Genomic DNA, 19,162 nt, shown 5'->3' on the forward strand with positions numbered 1-19,162 from the left:
TGATTTTTTTTCTGAAGTTGTATTGTGGTATAATTTTATAAAGAGAAGTTTGTTCCGTTTATGCCTACACACACTCAAACACACACACACACACACACACACACACACACACACGGCTGAACAAGTTTGCATTGCAGTATAAATTTTGAAAGCTTCCTTTATTATAGCAGATCATAGTATCAGTAGAGAATATGCTATTTGTATTTCTGCACCAAGGCAGAGGAAGCCCTTCAGAGTTGATTTTTTACTATAGACTCACACTATAACTGGAAAACTGTTTCTGCCTACAAGTGGGATATTTCTCAACGAGTTATTAAGTCTAGGTAAACCCGCTTTCAGTGTTGGGCCGGCATTGGTGATAAAATGGCCTTTCCCAAGGAAGAGAAAGCCCAGTGAAAACTCGGTAGTAACAGAACCAACCATACTGATAGCTTCGTTCGGGTAATGACGTTCCTCTCTCAAATGAGGGGAGCAATGCCACCGTTCTGTCTGGGGCAGATGACCGAGTAACACTGGGTTTTTGCATTACCTGTTCAGGTTTCTGGTGGAATTTAACCTCTGCAGCTGGTGGCACTCAGATATGACAGCCACAGGTAAGTAGCAGCCCGTTCTTGTTTCCCAGCTCAACTTGATAAGCCTTGGGGTCACTGGCCACTTGTCATCAAGGATGTGCTCATATAAACCACCCGGGACCCAGTGATGATTTTCAGCTCAGTCAGCGAAAGCACCTTTGTGCTGACCGCAGCACCATCTAGCCTGACAAAAATGCCACGGGTTTCATTCCTCCCGTGTTGAATGTGCACTCTGACCTGTTTCCTTCACTAAGACTTTGCAGTCAAACACTGCACGTGTGAATTCTTCAAAAAGCTTGCGAGCAGTGCTCAGAATCTAAGGGAGACACATTGCCTTTTTCAGTCTCAGCGAATGGATAACCACTCTAGTTTTTTATTTGTTTGTTTGCTACAATTAGCCTCGTAAAATACAAATCTAGTCATAGTCTCCCCACTCAAAAGCCTTCAGCGATTTGATAATTCATGGAAACTCTTGTAGAGGTGTGAGTTGTGGAATTAGAGCAAGGTGGATTTGAGTCGTGGTTCTGAGGTTAGCCTTTGGCAAGTAAGCTGATGTCTTCAAGACTCAGTTTCCCTACATTAAGCAAAATGGGAGACATAATAAATAATATTTATCTCCTATCACGTGTGTGTGTGTGCTTAATGATAAATCATGCTATCTGCTGAGCGTGGTGACTCAAAACAGGTAGCTGTAATTAACTATGAAGACAGTGCAGACAGTGTTGACCACAGGGATAAACAGTGAAGTCCCCAGGCCCTACAAAACCCGTGCTCTTTAATGAGGGCCGTCTCACAGCCATCCGCCCCACCTGCTCAGGCACTTGCTGTTTCCCAGATATGCTCTGCTCTTCCTTTCCTGTGTGTGTTCATTCATGTCTGTTTTCCTCCCTGGGATGCAAGGAACCAGAATTAGGCTAGACTACTGCCATTATTATCATTATCATTATTATTATTTTAATGATCTGTCTTTTTCATAGAGGTAGGTTAGTAAGGCAGCAGCCTTCCTCAGGTGCTGACATCTCCTCCCCCATCCCCTGAGACACCAGTCGGTGAGGATTCCCTCAGTTCTTCCAGGAAGAGTTAGTAGCATTTCCATCGTGTTTTCGTCCCGGTCAGCTCACACACTTCCCCAGCGTTTCTGCACCATTCTTGTCCCAGTTTGTTTCACACTAAACCAGAGTTTCTGGATGGCATCAGTATCCCTTAGCACCTAACTGGTGCTCAGTACATAGTTGGTGCTCAATGCCACGGGTTACGTACTGAATACCCTGGCAAATCTTTCCTTTGCCGGGTATGACCGGTCTAGCCACTGTCATCGTAGCTTTGTGACTTACATATAGGACCATGTGTCCTAAATCCAGGACCTCCCTAGTTTCTTGTTAGAGGATGACATGGGGCAACCTCTGCAGAGAGGTGCACGCGTCCAGCTGCACTCGATGGGCTCTGATTACAGTGCACCTGACCCAAACGTGTTTGGGGTTGACCCTGTTCTCAGAAGCTGACAGCCCAGTGGAACAACACCTTTGTGCCCTGTTTTCTCACACACGCACGCACACGCTGTCCTGGTGACCCTCAGTGTGTGGGCTCCATACTTGCCCCTTCTTGTTGGGTTGGTACCTGCTTTGCATGTCCATAACCTCGCCTCTAGAGAGCTAGCCTGAGGAAATAAACTGGGGTGGGAACAAAGGATGGTATGACAGGATGAGCATCACTAAGAAAGTGATGATTGCAAATACAGGTATCTCTTTAAAGGTGAACGATAAGGGGGCGCCTGGGTGGCGCAGTCGGTTAAGCGTCCGACTTCAGCCAGGTCACGATCTCGCGGTCCGTGAGTTCGAGCCCCGCATCGGGCTCTGGGCTGATGGCTCAGAGCCTGGAGCCTGTTTCCGATTCTGTGTCTCCTCTCTCTCTGCCCCTCCCCCGTTCATGCTCTGTCTCTCTCTGTCCCAAAAATAAATAACGTTGAAAAAAAAAAAAAATTTAAAGGTGAACGATAAGGACGTTTCAAAATAAATGACAGCCCATCCACAGAGAGGCAGAGAGAACCTTTACCAAGATTCTGCTTCTGAAAACTTTTTAAGAAGATCGAAACTGCTCATGAAATTAAGTAACATACCAAGATAAACAATATGCTAAACATGTGTACCCCAGACAAGCATCCATGATGGGGGAAATGGGGGGCATAGGGAGTTAATAAATAGGGTGAGTAGCCAGTGGGGACTCACTAAGCAAAGAACAAAATATGAATTAGGAAGAGAAGACTATTACGTCCCCCAAAGGAATGTTACCTGTAGCGTGAACCTGCTTTGTTTAAAGTTGCACCAGATTTGAGAATGAGGCTGGGAAGGGACCTGCTAAATGGGCACTTGCTATCTTTTTTTCTGTTTACCTCTTCTTATTCCACTAGTTTTTCCACAATTTACTATTAGTGAAAAAAGTAAAATGAGATTAAAAGAGAGAAACGGAAGAAGGAAGATCATAGAGGCCAAGAGAATGGATCACAAGTCGGTCAAAGGGCTGCCCTCACGGCACCGCCAGTTCCCGGGGACAAGTCCCCTCTGCTTGGCTCCGGGAGGCCAGAGCGTGGCGGTTCTGCCCAGGTGAAGTGCTCTGGTCGGGGATCAGGCAGCCTTCCCCTGCTGCCCACTAGCTGCTTAGTTCCGGGCAGGTTGCACAGTCTCTCTGGGTTCCGGTGTCCCGGCAGGTCAGCACAGACAACGATGGGTTAGTTGGTGCACACAAAGCCCACGGGTAGACCTGGCACACAGCAGAGTGCTCCACACATGGTGGGTGGTGCTCCCATGTGGGGCGATGGCGGCTGTTTTGGCTGAGACTGCGGCTCGCTCTCAGGGGTGCGTTTAGTGCTGAGGGCAGTGGCCAGTCGTCTTCGGGGTTTGCTTCCTGGCGCCCTCTTCACAACCGGGTGCCTGCCCACCTTCTCTAAGGAGCTTCCACGGTGACGTGAGGATGCCCCACTTCTTCATGCCAGCCTGCATCGCCATGGCCCCCATTCTGACCGCAGCCTGCTCCCCTTCCCGGTGACCTGCTGCCACAGGCCCTGCCCACGCTCTTGTTCTGGTCCTTCAGATTTGACGGTCAGTTTTAGAATTTCTGTTGTGTGCTAGTCACTGTAATCCTTGCTTAGACCACTGGTTTTCAACCTGGGGAGGGGGAGTTTTTCTCTCAGGAGTCACTGCAATGTTCGGAGAGGCATTTTTGGTTGTCACAAGTCGGGGTGAGCGGGGATACTGCTGACATGGAGTGGGTAGAAGCCAGGGATAGTGCTGACATCCTACGATGCATAGTCCCTGGCAACAAAGAATCATCCTATTCAGAGTATCATCAGTGCCACTGCTGCAAAACCCCGGTATAGACTGAAGGGTAAGGGTAGGGGATGAAGAATAAGGAAGAGGATGTGGTCTTTGCACTCATGATGCTTACAGAAATGTATGCAGTTTCCCAGTTCTGAAATTCCACACCCCCTCTCCCCCTGCTCCCCCTGTACAGGACCAACAGTGGGCCAAAATGTTAGCAAACAGGACTAATGTGATGCCTCAGTTCTCCATTTTCTGTTTTAGAAGCTTTTCTACAAGTTTCGTTCATAGGTATTTCCAAGTCATGTCACCCTGTCTGCACCGGAGACCTTCCCCCAGATATTGGAAAGACTTGCCACATGATTCTATCGTCACCACCAGTGGGCCCATGTCCAGTGTAGTGGCTTTTCCATCTCCAGAGTCCTGGCACTAGATGATCTTCAGACCCCTTCGCATTCCTGAGCGGTGGGGACCTCTGGAATTTGTCACTAAACATTCCTGAGCTCCCTCAGTCAGACAGCTACTCTGGGTCACGGAGGGCTCAGACCCTAACCAAGGGCTCAGCTAGGTGCAGCGGCAAAGGCAGCCCGCCTTCCTTGAACCCCCGTGTGAAGCCATGAACTGTCTCGTCCGGACCTATAGCCCTCTGCTGGACGTGGCTGACGTTTTTCCATTTTATAGATGAAGAAATGGAATCAAAGCGGGTGAATGAACTCGTCCTCAGGGCTGCTGGAGATCTTTGTCAAGTATAAATGTAAATGTGAGACCCAGCATAAGGAGAGAAAAGTTCAAGCTTCACAGAAATACTGACTTGCAAGGTTTCTTCATTCTAATTTACCACTCCCTCACTAGACAAAGACCCTGTGCTGAGACATACATCTTGTTTAGCTAAAAATGGAATCCAGAATTACACTGTTTATCTGCTTCATTTCCTTAATGAAGGGGACTGTGGAAGCCCATTTCTGCTTGATTATCACAAAGGTATCATTTTGGCGAAGTTGCACAGAGAGAATGGAGCTTGCTGGCACCGAGTGTGAATGGGGGTGCATTCACAGAGACAAAAGACGAGGAGAGCTTTTCAAATGGCAACTCTATTCATTCCCAGTTGTCTGTCCATAATTACTGTGAACCCAAGTCAGTTATTCTCATCAGGGACATTTGTTGCTAAGGGAAAATTAAAGAAATTCAATTGTGTGGATGCTCCATTGGGTGCTGCATTGTGAGTGAGTGGTAGGTCATGGCTCCAGCTGGAGCCAGCCGGTCCTGGCCGGATGGGACGTCGAGCGTGGTGACGCACGGAAGGGACGCTCCGGGCCGTGACCATGCAGAAGCAGACTGGGCTCCCTGACTCACGGCGGTGTGACTTTATTTCTCTGGACTATAGTTTCTTCATTTTGTAGAACAGGAGAGCCCCAGACCTTCCGCATTGGTGGTGAGGACCAATTCCACGCGAGGGGCCCAGCATGGTATTCGGGGTGTAGCAAGTGCTTACTGAGTATTGGCTGTGAACGTGCTGGTGGTGATTTTTTTTTTAATTTTTTAATGTTTATTTGTTTTTGAGAGAGAGAGAGAGAGAGTACAAACGGGGAGGAACAGAGAGAGAGGGAGACACAGAATCTGAAGCAAGCTCCAGGCTCCGAGCTGTCAGCACAGAGCCCGACGCGGGGCTCAAACTCATGAACCTTGAGATCATGACCTGAGCTGAAGTCGGACGCTTAACTGAGCCACCCAGGTGCCCCATTGCTGGCGGTGTTTAGTGTTTAAGTAAATGATGGTCATGGTGAGTCACTTTCTGTGGGGCTCAAGGCAAGCTATGTCTGCTCTCTGAACCCCGGTTTTCTGCAAAATAAGGAATCAGTCTAGCTGAGCTTCATGACTGCTTCTACCTTTGCCTTTGTAAGCTAATGAGTTTTAAATGCCTAACGGCTAAAACAGCGCCCGTTAGATTACTGGCAGCCTTAGCTATTGGTTCGAAATTCCATAGATAAATGGTAGTGACTGGCAAATATATGTGGTGTCCATAACACTCCAGACAAAGGAAGGTCTTCGTAGTAAACCATCTTATTTAGATTAAATATGGCCATGGTTTTATATGATCATTCGCACATTTCCCAAAAGCACATCAAGCAACTTCCAGCCAGTCTGTAGTTGTGTTGCACATGGATTCAACAGTTTGTGGCCACATCAGTATGGGTGCCCTACAATTGTCAAGGGAACAAGAATTTCATCTCCAGGAAGGATCAGAGCCAAATGAGCCTCACCATTGAGAGCGCTGGACTCATTCCATTGTAACTGGGCCCAGACAATTACAATTAGAGATGGTGCAATTATTGGGCTTAGTTAAATCATGTGTGCTGCCCATCTCAGCCCGCCCCACAGACCTTCTTCCTTTCTTTCATTGGCCAAACTTCACAGAGCAGTTAAATATATGTGTGCTGGAGGCAGACAGCCCAAGTTCAAATTTTGGCTCACCACTCACACACTCACTGGATGAATTGGGGCGATTTATGCAATTCTCCTTTCACTAATCTGCAAAACAGAGAAAACAATTGTTCCTACCTTATAGTTTATTTTTTTTTGTCATGTTTTACTGTTAAATAGATTAAAACATGTAAAGCAGAACAGCATCTGGCATGGAGTACTTTCTTAATAAACGTGGCCGTTACCGTCATTCAGTGATCGTATGCCATCTGCATATGGGTGCTATCGCCTCTTATCATCTGTGCTGTTTTCTTTTTTTTTACTTTCTTTCGTTTTAATGGTCTTACCTTTTGAAATTCAAACAATTTAAGCATTAAAAGGAAGTTTCCCCAAATCAAAAGTCACTATCCTTTGCTATACAAAGGAATCAATTGTAAACATAAGAATCGTGAAAATAAAAAGCGTCAGGAAAGTGTAGCCATATCTCTGTGCTTTATGTGTGGCCTTCCTAGGTAAAAAAAAAAAAAAAAAAAAAAAGGGGGGGGAGAGCAAATGAAAGAAAATGAAAATGAGAGGAAGGTGGGGAAACCTCCCTACCGTCAAAGATGTTCCCCTGAGGAAATCAGAGGCACTGAAAGGGAACTTGGAAGTGAATGACATTCCCACCAGGTGCCTCTCTGTGTTGTTGCTGTTGGGCACTGGCCACCTAACCTGACCTTGCCTTCCCACCTGAAGGCAGGCAGTTTGTCATGCGGGCCTGAGACGCTTACATCTCCTTTGTCTGATTGCCTGAAAAGCACCATTTAGGAGAGTTACTCATTTATCCAGCAAGCACGTGATGACACTTGCTATCAGCTAGCACCGCAGGGCACAAGGGACGGACCTCCGCCTTTGGGAGCATGACACTTGCCAGTGCTGTACTGGCAGTGGAGCCAGACATCGGGAAGGTAGCCATCGGCCCTTTCTAACCAAAAAGCAATGGTTCAAAAAGGCCATCAGTTTCTGAGGATTCCATCTAATAACATGCTGTCCTGTGGCAGTCAGCACGTTCACTTAAATAGGCCTCACCTTGTGCCAGCCACTTCCCATGTATTAATTCCTCTGATCCCCAAACAACCACACGAGGTTGGTGTTCTTATTCCCATTTTACAGATGAGAACGCTAAGGTATAGAGATTAAACTCACCTGATGTCACACAGCAGTGGCAAGATTCACGACCCTTGATTTGTGCCCTTAGTTACTATGTAATTAGTCCAACTCCTGGTATGTAGATAGGAACACTCTCTAGCAGCCAGCATTTCGTGAAGGCTGTGTGTGTGTGTGTATGTGCGTGCGTATTTGTGGAAGTGTGTACGTGTATCCCTCGGTTGAGAGCTGTACCTGCTTTATAGTCAGATTATTACTCAGAACAACTCAGTGAGTTATATGGGCATTTTGTCTTCATATCAGTGACCAGTTTCTAGAAATTACATATTTTACATAAACAAGCTGATTTAATCTACTTCGTTTTGTTTTAGATGAGAAAAATTACGGGGTGCCTGGGTGGCTTAGTCGGTTAAACGTCCGACTTTGACTCAGGTCATGATCTCACAGTCCGTGAATTCGAGCCCCGTGTCAGGCTCTGTGCTGACAGCTCAGAGCCTGGAGCCTGGTTGAGATTCTGTGTCTCCCTCTCTCTCTGCCCCTCCCCTGCTCGCGCTCTGCCTCTCTGCCCGTCTCTCTCAAAAATAAATAAACATTTGGGGCGCCTGGGTGGCGCAGTCGGTTGGGCGTCCGACTTCAGCCAGGTCACGATCTCGCGGTCCGTGAGTTCGAGCCCCGCGTCGGGCTCTGGGCTGATGGCTCAGAGCCTGGAGCCTGTTTCTGATTCTGTGTCTCCCTCTCTCTCTGCCCCTCGCCCGTTCATGCTCTGTCTCTCTCTGTCCCAAAAATAAATAAACGTTGAAAAAAAAAAATAAATAAATAAACATTTAAAAAAATTAAAGAAAAAAAAAAGAAAAATTATAATGCATTATGCTTCAACCCCAAGCCCCCAGTCAATTTCCTCAAAATAATTAAAGCTCAGTGAAAAGCCTATATAAGAAAAAGAATCACGTTAGGATATACATGCCTGGAATACGGCTTCCTGGTCACCCAACAAATAGCTAGTGGTTACCAAATGCTCATTTAGCATTTAGTAATCCTTTGATGCCTTGCTTAGTGCCAGCTGCCTCCACATAGACACTCCACAAAACATGTACCCGTGCTTCTGACATCCAACCGTCGTTGGAATACAACTTGAGACTTTGTCAACACATCATTTTGTTAAAATCTTACTGAGTTTTGGAGTTGAAAACATAAATTATATATTCTAGATATTTATAAATATGTGTTTATATTTCTGTATAGACATCAGCCAAAAACTGTGCACAAAGTTTGGTTATTGGAAACTTTTGGTTTCCAAACTATTGGTTATTGGAGCATTCTACTGGTAAGATGTTAATGAGTGACAAGAACCTGTACTATCAGCATTTCCATTTTATAGATGAGGATACGGAGGATTAGCTGGGAGCATTGGAGCAGGCATTTGTACTCCAAACTCCTCTGACTTCAGAGTCTTCACCTTAACTGCTATGTTCTAGTATCTAGCATCCTTATCATTTTAATGTTACAATGGCTTCACTAGAATGCTAGTGTTATTCTTATTACTATTACTGTTGTTACTATTTATTATCATTCACTGATACTTACTCAGCACCCATTATGTTCCAGGTACTGTACTAAGTACTCAACATATATTGTTTCATGTACTTCTCACATCACTCACTGATAGAGAAACTATATTATCCCCAATTTGCACATTGAAAAAAAACAAAAAGGAAACTTAAAGAGGTTTTGGAATGTGCCCACTGGACATAACTTGTTTATTATTTTACCAACCACGGAGACTTTACCAAGTGCCTACTGTGTGTGCTCATCTATGTACCAGGCTTATCTAGTGCTATATTACTGGACAAGGAACTTCATAATAGTAGGATTAGGTTCATGGCTGTGGTTCAAAGACATTACGTATTTTACTATTCCATGTTTCAATTTTGTTTCTGTAATAAAACCACACAATTGCATCATGACCTTTGTCTCACCCTGAATAATATGGTGTAACTTGTATTTTATACATTTATTCAGATATACATATGTGTTGTTGCTAAGTTCAAGTACGTCTGAAGGCAGAGACCCGTTGACTGATGTTGTCCCAGAAAGTATTCTAGTGATGCATAAATGATAGTGGATGAAGCCAACACACTGTTTGAGGAATTACAGCTTATAGAGTTGCTTGGCAGATGAAATCACTTGACTAATTAGAAAATAATGCATTATGCCGTGCCTAGAAAAATCACAGCGCAGCAGAAGCGGAACTGTGTTCTGAGTTACTGTAGGCTGCCAGTCACAATAAAGCCTGTGCCTGTGTTCTTCATCTTTTTCTTTTTCCCCCTATCCCTGCAGCCCAGAAATTGAAGCAGACCCTGGAACCTTGTGATACAGAGTATCCAGCATTTGTCTCTGAGCGCACCATCAAGGAAACCTCAGGGAACATTGCTTGTGAAGACTGCTCTAAGTAAGCCTCCCGCCTCCTTTCTGCTCAGCGTAGAGCTCTCCCAGATGGGCCAGTGTGAATGGCGTGGTCAGGATCACAGCGAGAGATGGAAACATGGCTGCCCTCTTGTGTGAGGAAGCGTTTCCACCAGCTTGGAGGAAACATCATTTGGCTTTGTTAGAGAGATCATTTAGAATCTGGGAAGCATTCAGAGTGCTTGCGAATGCATCCTAGAATATATACGACTTTTAGTCAGGTTTGTCATTGGTTGGAAAAAGTCCTGATGGTGTTTCCCCAGTTGACATTTGTCCATTTCGGCTGTCTATTGGAAAAAGATCCTTAGATGTCTTTACTGAAGGCACGAAATCTTCAGGATTCACCAGAATCTGATGCATGGGGAATGAAATTTGGTAGCTTACTAGGCATTTCCCTGATTGCTACTGAGTTTGGGCCTTTTTTAATGGTTTTATTGATCATCTGAGTTTCTTACCCCTTCATTCCTGTCGGCAGTTGTCTATTGGGTGGTGAATCTTTTCTTACTGATTTGGGTGTCATATGTTTTGGATACGATTTCTTTGCAGTTGTATGCTTTATATGTGTGTTTTCCTTTTCCTTCATCTGACTCTTCACTTTTTATAATGTCTTTAGATGCATAGACATTTTCTTTTACTTTTATTTTCATGTCTAATTTATTCTTCTGTTCTATGATCTGTGTGTTTTGTGCCTTAAGAAATTAGTCACTGCCCTCCTATCATAATGGTGTTCTCATGTATTTTTATTCTGAACACTTCAAGGTGTTGATTTTCACATTTAGGACTTGAATCCCTCTGGAATTTATTTGTGTGTGTGTGTGGCATAAGGCAGTGTCTAATTTCATCTTTTTCAATATAGTTGCCCCGTTGACCGGCACTACTTACTGAATGGTCTTTTTTTTTTTTTTTCCTAATTGATTTATTATGGCACCTGTGTCATAGGATTAGTTCTACACAGATCTGTTTCTAGGTTTTATGATTTGTCAGTAATGATGCCAACACCATATCTCTTTAATTATTATAGCTTATAGTATGACTTGATATTTAAGAGAACAAATACCTTTTCCATAGAGTCTTCTGAGTTGTCTTGGCTATTCTTGTCTCTTTACTCTTTCATATTAATTTTGTAATCAGCTTGTTAATTTCTATGAATTATGCTATGATTTTGATTAAAATTGCTGTAAGTTATAGATTAATTTGAAGATAATTGCTATCTTTTATAATCTTGGAACTTTTCATTTATAAACTAAGTATGTCTCCTTAGTTACAGGTCTTCTAATACAGTTTTATAATTTTATGTTAGATTTATAATTTGAAAGCTTACAGTTTTCCCTTCCAGCAGAAATGGCATACATTTAAAACTACCTTTTCTAATTGGTAATTGCTAGAATATGAGAACATCACTGATTTCTGTATGTTGAATATCTTGTATCCATTTGCTAAATGCTCTTTTAGATTTAATAGTTTGTGTGTGGCTTCTCTTGTACTTTTTTTTCATACACACTAACATCATTTGTGAAAGTGTTCCTTTCTAACCTCCATACTTACTGTTTTGTTGCCTAGAAGTAACTAGGATTGTTGACTAGAAGCAGTGAAAGTAGACAACTGTATCTTGTTCCTCAATTAAAGGAATTTCTTCTTGGGGCACCTGGGTGGCTCAGTCGGTTGAGCGTCCAACTTCAGCTCAGGTCATGATCTCGCAGTGTGAATTGGAGCCCTGCGTTGGGCTCTGTGCTGACAGCTCAGAGCCTGGAGCCTGCTTCGGATTCTGTGTCTCCCTCTCTCTCTGCCCCTCCCCCGCTCATGCTCTGTCTCTCTGTCAAAAATAAAAATAAACATTAAAAAAATTAAAAGGAATTTCTTCTAATAATTCCATGTTAACTATGATGTTTGCTATGGTTTTTTTTTTTTTTATTGAGGTATAACTCACAATATCATATTAGTTTCAGGTGTACTACCTAGTGATTCAGCATGTGTAAACATTATGAAATAGTCACCACAATAAAGCTAGCCCCCATATGTCACCTTACAAAGTTAATACAATGTCATTGATTGTATTCCCCATGATGTACATTACATCCTCATGACTTACTTCTTTTAGTGCTGAAAGTTCATACTTCTCGATTCCCTGCACCCATTTCATCCCCCTCCACCCCCTTTCCCTCTGGCAACCACCAATCTGTTCTCTTCATCTATGAGTTTTGTTTTGTTGATTTATTTTTTGGATTCCACATGTAAGTAATATATGGTATGCTATTGGGTTTTCTAGATTGTAGTAAAATATTGATACTATTAAACTTACCATTGTAACTGTTAAAGAGATTTTGATGGTGATTTTCTTTTTAAGTTTCTTTGTTTGTTAAGTGATCTCTGTAGCCATGTGGGGATTGAACTCACCAGCCTAAGATGAAGAGTCCCATGCTCCCCTGACTGAGCCAGCCAGGCACCCCCATTGTAACTGTTTTTAAGTGCACAGCCCAAGAGCATTAAATATGTTTGCAATGTTATGCAACCATAACGGTTATCCATTTCCTGAATTGCTTTAGATTTTTGGTAGTTAACCATTTATTAAGTTAAAGAAAACTTCAGGGGTGTTTGTGCTCTCATTGCTATTGTTTGGAACTTTAATGGAGGTTGGGGCACCTGGGTGGCTCAGTCGATTAAGCATCTGACTTCCGCTCAGGTCATGATCTCATGGTTTGTGGGTTTGAGCCCTGCATCAGGCTCTGTGCTGACAGCTCAGAGCCTGGAGCCTGTTTCAGATTCTGTGTCTCCCTCTCTCTCTCCACATCCCCTGCTCATACTCTGTTTCTCTCTCTCTCAAAAATAAATAAATTAAAAAAAAAAAAAGAATGGATGTTAATTTTATCAAAACATTTTTCTACATCCATTACTAAAATAATTTTAAGATGTTGAGTTACAATAATAAAAATGTTTAAAAAAAATTAAACTGTGAAATATATCGTATATACTATAAATATCGTTTTTATGTTTATTTATTTATTTTGAGAAAGAGAGCATGAGTGAAGCAGGGAAAGAAAGAAAGGGAGAGAGAGAATTCCAGGTAGACCCCAACATGGGGCTCAATCTCACGATGGTGAAATCATGACCTGAGCAGAAGTCAAAAGTCTGATGCTTAACCAACTGAGCCACCCAGGCACCCCTGTAGTATCTTCAATGGTAGATGGCTTATCTAGTGTGAAAACATGCTTTCTTTCCCAGGGTGGTCTTTCATGGTCATGATTACAAAAAAAAAACAAAAACAAAAACTATCTTGCTAGGTCCATTTGTTCATGTCATATTAATCTTTTGCATCTGTGCTCAAAAAGAAGATTGGGTTATACTTTTCCTTTCATATACTGTCATTAGGCTTTGCTATTAAGGTCATTTTATTGTCACAAAATTACTCAGATCTTAAACATTTTGTGTAAGATTAAATTATCTGCTTCTTTTAGGTTTGGTAAAATTTACCCATAAAACTATGAACGACTGATAGGTTTTTTGATTGCTTTTCTGTGTGAGTAAATTCTCAACTACTGAATTAGTTTCTTCAGTGCTTAGCTATCTCTTTGGAATTTCTGTTTCTTCTTGAAACAATTTTGGTAATTATATTTCTTAGAAAATTGCCTATTTCATACCACTCTTCACGTTTATTGCATGCATTTGTTAATAGTGTTCTTTTTTGATTAAAAATGCTGCCGTATTTGTGATTTTGCCCTCTTTTAAATCAATCTCTCTCCCTTCCTTTCTTTCTTATACCCAACAGCTCCTCTTCTCAACACCCCCTCCTTTCCCCCCTCCTTTCCTCTTCCCCTCCTTTCCCCTCTCTCCATCTATCCCTCCCTCTCCCTCTTTCTTTTCACCTCCCTCTCCTTCCCTTTCTCTCTCCTCTTTTCTTCCACCCTCTCCCTCTGTCTCCCTCCCTCCCCCCCTAACTCCTCCTGCATCATTTCTTCCTTCCTTTGCTCCTCCCTCTTCTTACTAATAGAGATGTTTGCTTTTTTTCTTTTCAAAGAACTATCATCTAGCTTGTTAGATTTTCTCTGTTTCTTTGACTTTCTATTTCATTTTGCTTCTTATCTGTATTATTATCCTTCTGTGTTTTTGGGATTTATTCTGTTGGTTTTTTTTTTTATTTTCTATCATATTGTGTTTGATGTGTAGCTTTTGCAGCTCCATTCATATACATATAATAAATATATATATATATGTATAATTTCTCTGTGCATTTCAATTTATATAGAGCTTTCATTATTCAGCTGGGATAATTTTCTAATATTTACCATATTTTTGATCTGTAAATTTTTAAATAGTGTTTTAAGATTTCCTAACATACGGGTTTTGAAACTATTTTTTATTGATCTCTGATTAAATGACATTGCAGTCTGTATAACACATGGTTTTCAGTCTGTGCAGAGACTTGCTTTGATTTCTAGCACTTGTCCTCGTGTTTTTGAAAGCAAGTTTCATTCTCTGATAGCTCAGGACAGGGATTAATATAGATCCATTGGGTCAGGTGTGTTAACTGTGCTTCAAAACTGTTGTTGTTCTGTTTTATATATCAGGCTCTCCCTAGGCTTATGGATTTTTAATCTCCTTCATTCATTTTACTTTGCTTTTTATATTTGGAGGCTATATTTGGAGGCTATTATCATGGACATCCCTGTTCAAGACTGGTAAATCATTGCTATGATCACTATGTGATCACCCACTCTATGGGAAAGTAATGTCTATTTTGTTTGCTGATAGCACAAGTACAGTGTTTCTTTGTTTGGTAATATTTCCTAGGCATGTTTTCTCCCTTCCCTCCATTTGCAACTTCCCTTCCTTCTTTCCCACCCCCCTTTCTTTCTTTCTTTCTTTCTCTCTCTTTCTCTCTCTTTCTTTTTGTCATTTTGCATTAGGATGTTGTCCTATAAATAGAATAGAGCTGGATTTGGCTTTTTTATTATCTCTACTATTGGAAATTTAATATTATGATTTATTGTACTTCCTGCTAAGTTTGAATTTATTTCTACAATCATTTTATAGGCTTTCTATCCCCATGCATTTTCTTTTTCTTTCTTTCTTTTCTTTCTTCCTTCCTTTGTCTTTCTTTCTTTGTCTTTATTCCTTTTCCTTCCTTTCTTCCTCTTCCCTCCTTTCTTCCTCTTCCTTCCTTTCTTTCTTTATCTCTCTTTTTTTTCTTTCTCTCTCTTTCTTCTTTCGCCTTTATTTGGATCTATTGAGTTTTCTCTATTCCATTTCTCCCTTACTGGCGTGTAAGTTACACACTCTTTTCTTGTGATATTTATCCATAACCGTGGTACATATTTCAGGATCTCTTCCCTCCTCCAGAACAAACTCTTAAATCTCTAACTTGGATTAACTCCCATCCCTTTCTTGTGATATTTCCTAACATTTTAACTATGTTGTGTTTTTAACCCACCAAATATGTTGTTATTATTGCCTGTAGTAAATGAGATGTTTACCAATTTGTTTACTGCCTATTTTTAAAAAACCATAGCTTCTTGTTTTACACTACTTTAGACATTCTTTTCAGGAATGATCTAGGAGTGCTAAATTATCTCATTCTTTGTCTGAAATGCTTTATGTGCTATATATTCTGCAATGATCATTTAACTCCATGCTATCTAAATTGAAATATTTTAAAGATACTGTTCCATTGTGTCCTGAGTGTTAGCTTTGCACCTCTATAGGTGTTCTGGTGTTTCCCCCCTCAGAGGGCTTTTAAAGGGCTTCTCTTTGATATTCCGAAGTTTCACCACCATGTGTCTAGATAGAAATTTACTTCTGTGTGCTTAAATACTTTATTCTGAGTAATTTCCTTAAACTTCAGTTCACTGATTTCCTTCTGATTGTGTCTAGTCCACTGCTTAGAGTCCATTGAGTTTTTGATGTGGATGTCTTTCTCCTTATTTCTCGATGTTTTGTTTCTTTTAAAAATCTGTGTATTCTCACATGCTTTAAAGTCACTAAGAAAGTGAACTTTAAAATATCTGTGTATTTTTAATAAGACTTAAGAGTCTTATTCTTGAATTTTCTGTACCTAATTATAAAGACTTTTAAGTTTGTTTTTGCACTTTAAATTTGGTGTTGGGGGCCGGGCACCAATTTCCTGTCACTTGCTGTCTTCTTTCTTTCCTGGTAGAAAATTTGCCTCATGTATTCTGTCATCTTTGACCATGGACTGATTTTTACTATTAATTATTATTTTTGTGGGAACAGAATAGAGCTCGAGTCTCCTTCACAGTAGATTTACAGTTGGACTTTAATCACGCATCCTGTTAGTATTGACTGCCTGTGAATTCTCGTTACGTAAGTTTTTGTGTTTAGGAGCTTTTCTGCATCATATAATTACAGTAAAATTTTTCCTAGGCAGCATGTAGTTTCGGCTAAAGTTTGATTTCTCATGCTAATATTGTTTTCCTGTTCAGACCTCAGAAGTACCAGATTATCAGCTTTTTTATACTTAGTTACAATGTACAAGTTGGCCTTTGGTATCTTGTCTTGTAAATTCTTTTGTATTTAAACATGCTTGTATTGTTTAACTGTTGCATACAGCATGTCTCTGTGTTAAAAGAGAATGGCTTCCATATTGGCTTAATCCACCATGTTCCAGTTCACTGTTCGGACTGAGGACTTTCTGGAGCCACCACAAGAAACCCTGGATGTATAGCAGTTTAGCACAGGAGCTGTGGAATCAGGGAGCTCAGAGTGTGAGTCCTAACTCCCGTAATCACTAGCTGTGTGACCTTGAGCAAAAACCTAAACTCTCTGAAACTCAGCTTCTTCCTGGGTAATTTGGGGGATAGTAATAGTAAGCATATCATAGCCTTATAAGAATTAAGTGGGAAGAGGCACCTTGGTGGCTTAGTAATTTGAGCATCTGACTTCGGCTCAGGTCATGATCTCACAGTCAGTGAGTTTGAGCCCTGCGTCGGGCTCTATGCTGACAGCTCTGAGCCTGGACCCTGTTTCCAATTCTGTGTCTCCTTCTCTGTCTGCTCCTTCCCTAGTCACGCTCTGTCTCTGTCTCTCAAGAAAGAATAAACATTACAAAAACATTTTTTTTAAAGAATTAAGTGAGAAAATTTATGTTGTAAATTTAGCATGGTGCCTGGGACAGAGTAAGTTCTCAATAAACGGCCACATTTAATACTAGCATAATGCTATACTAACTGTATGCAAAGATTTTAACCCCCGTTAGCTATTCTGTTAAAATGTGGGGTTTCCTTTTTATAGTCTAACATCACTTCACTACTGTAGAATTCCTGTAGAAAAAGGTACAACATATATATACCTCTGATGGCCAAAGTTCATGTATGACTTAAGTAAGGATTATTGACAAGTCATGGCACTGTGGCTCTGTGAAGTAGACTCTACTGGCTTTATAATGACTACAAACCTTTTTGACCAGAGGGATATTATATTCTTAGTAGTTGTTAACTCCAGATTCAGTTGGCGGCCAGCATCTCTTAGTGCATGATAGGCAATCAGATTTAGTGCACTAACTTAGGTTTCTCATTTCCATTCTAAATGAGAAAACAAATAGAACCAATATAGATGATTGCTAAGGCAAGCAATGTTTTTCCTTATTGACTTGTAATTAAAAGCCAAAAATACAAATGCAGTTTGATTAAGATTAAAGTAGGGGCACTTGGGTGGCTCAGTCTGTTAAGCATCTGACTCTTGGTTTTGGCTCAGGTCTTGATCCAGGGTGGTGAGTTCAAACGCTGTCTTGGGCTCTGTGCTGGGCATGAAGCCTGCTTAAGAAAGATCTCTCTCTCTCTCTCTCTCTCTCTCTCTCTCTCTCTCTGAGGGACCAGAATGGGGACTTGTGCTTTCCCTTTCTTTTTTAGTAAACTTTTTATTGATGTGTAGCACATACAGAAAAGGGTACAAACCAGATTAATTAACTTAAACAGCACTCAGGCTGAGAAGTGAATGAACATTGCAAGCCCCTTGGAGGACCCCTTCCTGCCCCTGCTGGGTGCAGCCTCCTTTTTACCATATGACAACCACTGTCTTGAATTCTAATGTCAGTGATTGCTTTTACTTGTTTCTCACGTCTAACTTGGGAGATGGCAATCAGTTCATAAGATAGGAGGGCTGACGTATTAATGACCTTGAAGGAAGTTTCTAAGGAATCAGCTTAGAGAACAAAATAAGGCCTTAGGGGGGAAAAATATAGCCCAGGACTTCAGCGTACATTTCTTTATTGTCGGTTCTGTCCTAGATACTGGGCCACATTGTTGGGGACCAGAAGCAAATGAGGCACACACAATTCCTGCCCTCATGGAGTTTACAGATGGGTAACTAGGCAATGTCAACACTCCATGCTTAGGGCTAGGATTATTGAGTATATGTCGCATGGAAGCACAGAAGGGAGGCTTGGGGTGGTCAAGACAGGCTTCCTTAGAAGCAGTGGCATTTATTGTCAGACCACCGGGATACAAAGGAGTCAGTAGGTAAGAACATCCAGGCAGAGGGAAGAGCCATGTGTAGATAAGAGGAATTGTAGTCTGTTCACAGATTGTTAGAAGTTCAGGGGAGCTGGAACAGAGAGCTGAAGGTGAGGAGGGATGGGAAAAATGCCAGCAATAAGAGTGGCAGTGGTGATCTCTTTGGGCAGGAAGTCATGATTCAGAAGAACCATGCTGCCCACCATTCCCCTGCACAGCACACACACCCATACCGACTCTGGTCCTGATAGAGCGAAAAACCCATTTGTATCCCCTCCTCCATCTCCTCCTCTTTTTAAGGGCTAGAAATCGACAGATCAGCTGGGGTAACTAGTTGAGTGAGAAACCAATCTGTGACTATTTTTTTTCTAATCCAAAAATCATCCTATAACTCTCATATCATACAAACAGGCTCATGACAATAGTCTCAGATGCTCTTGAAGGACCGAGTCTTTTATTATCTTTTGCATATCCCTTTCCCTCTTTCCTTTCCCCCATCTTATGAAAGAAATTTGTTAGAAGATATATCTGAGTATTTCTCAAAGTACATATGACGATAACAACTTACATTTTAAATTATCTTCGTCTTCTTGGAATGAAATATGTTAAGGAGAAAAATAATGTTATTTTGTCATCTTTCCCTTGTTGACGGCTGGTAGATATTTCAGGACAATGGCCTACACGTTTGCTGTCGACCAGGAAGCTGAATTCACACGTCTGCTTTACATCTAATTCCTGTAGAAATTTGTCAACCTCTGCCTGGAAGGAGTGAGATTCTACAGGA

General features: G+C 41.6%; 1 protein-coding gene across 1 annotated transcript in view; it reads left to right on the forward strand.

Annotated features, from left to right (window-relative positions):
* Positions 1-19,162, forward strand: part of CACNA2D3 (calcium voltage-gated channel auxiliary subunit alpha2delta 3) — an 863,383-nt gene that overhangs the window by 802,418 nt on the left and 41,803 nt on the right. Inside the window, exons 34-35 of the mRNA XM_030307036.1 lie at positions 538-593; positions 9,791-9,902. Coding sequence (XP_030162896.1) covers positions 538-593; positions 9,791-9,902 — 168 coding nt within the window. The remainder of the gene's footprint in view (positions 1-537; positions 594-9,790; positions 9,903-19,162) is intronic.

The sequence above is a fragment of the Lynx canadensis genome, chromosome A2 (genome assembly GCF_007474595.2).
Source record: "Lynx canadensis isolate LIC74 chromosome A2, mLynCan4.pri.v2, whole genome shotgun sequence".
Lineage (NCBI taxonomy): Eukaryota > Metazoa > Chordata > Mammalia > Carnivora > Felidae > Lynx > Lynx canadensis.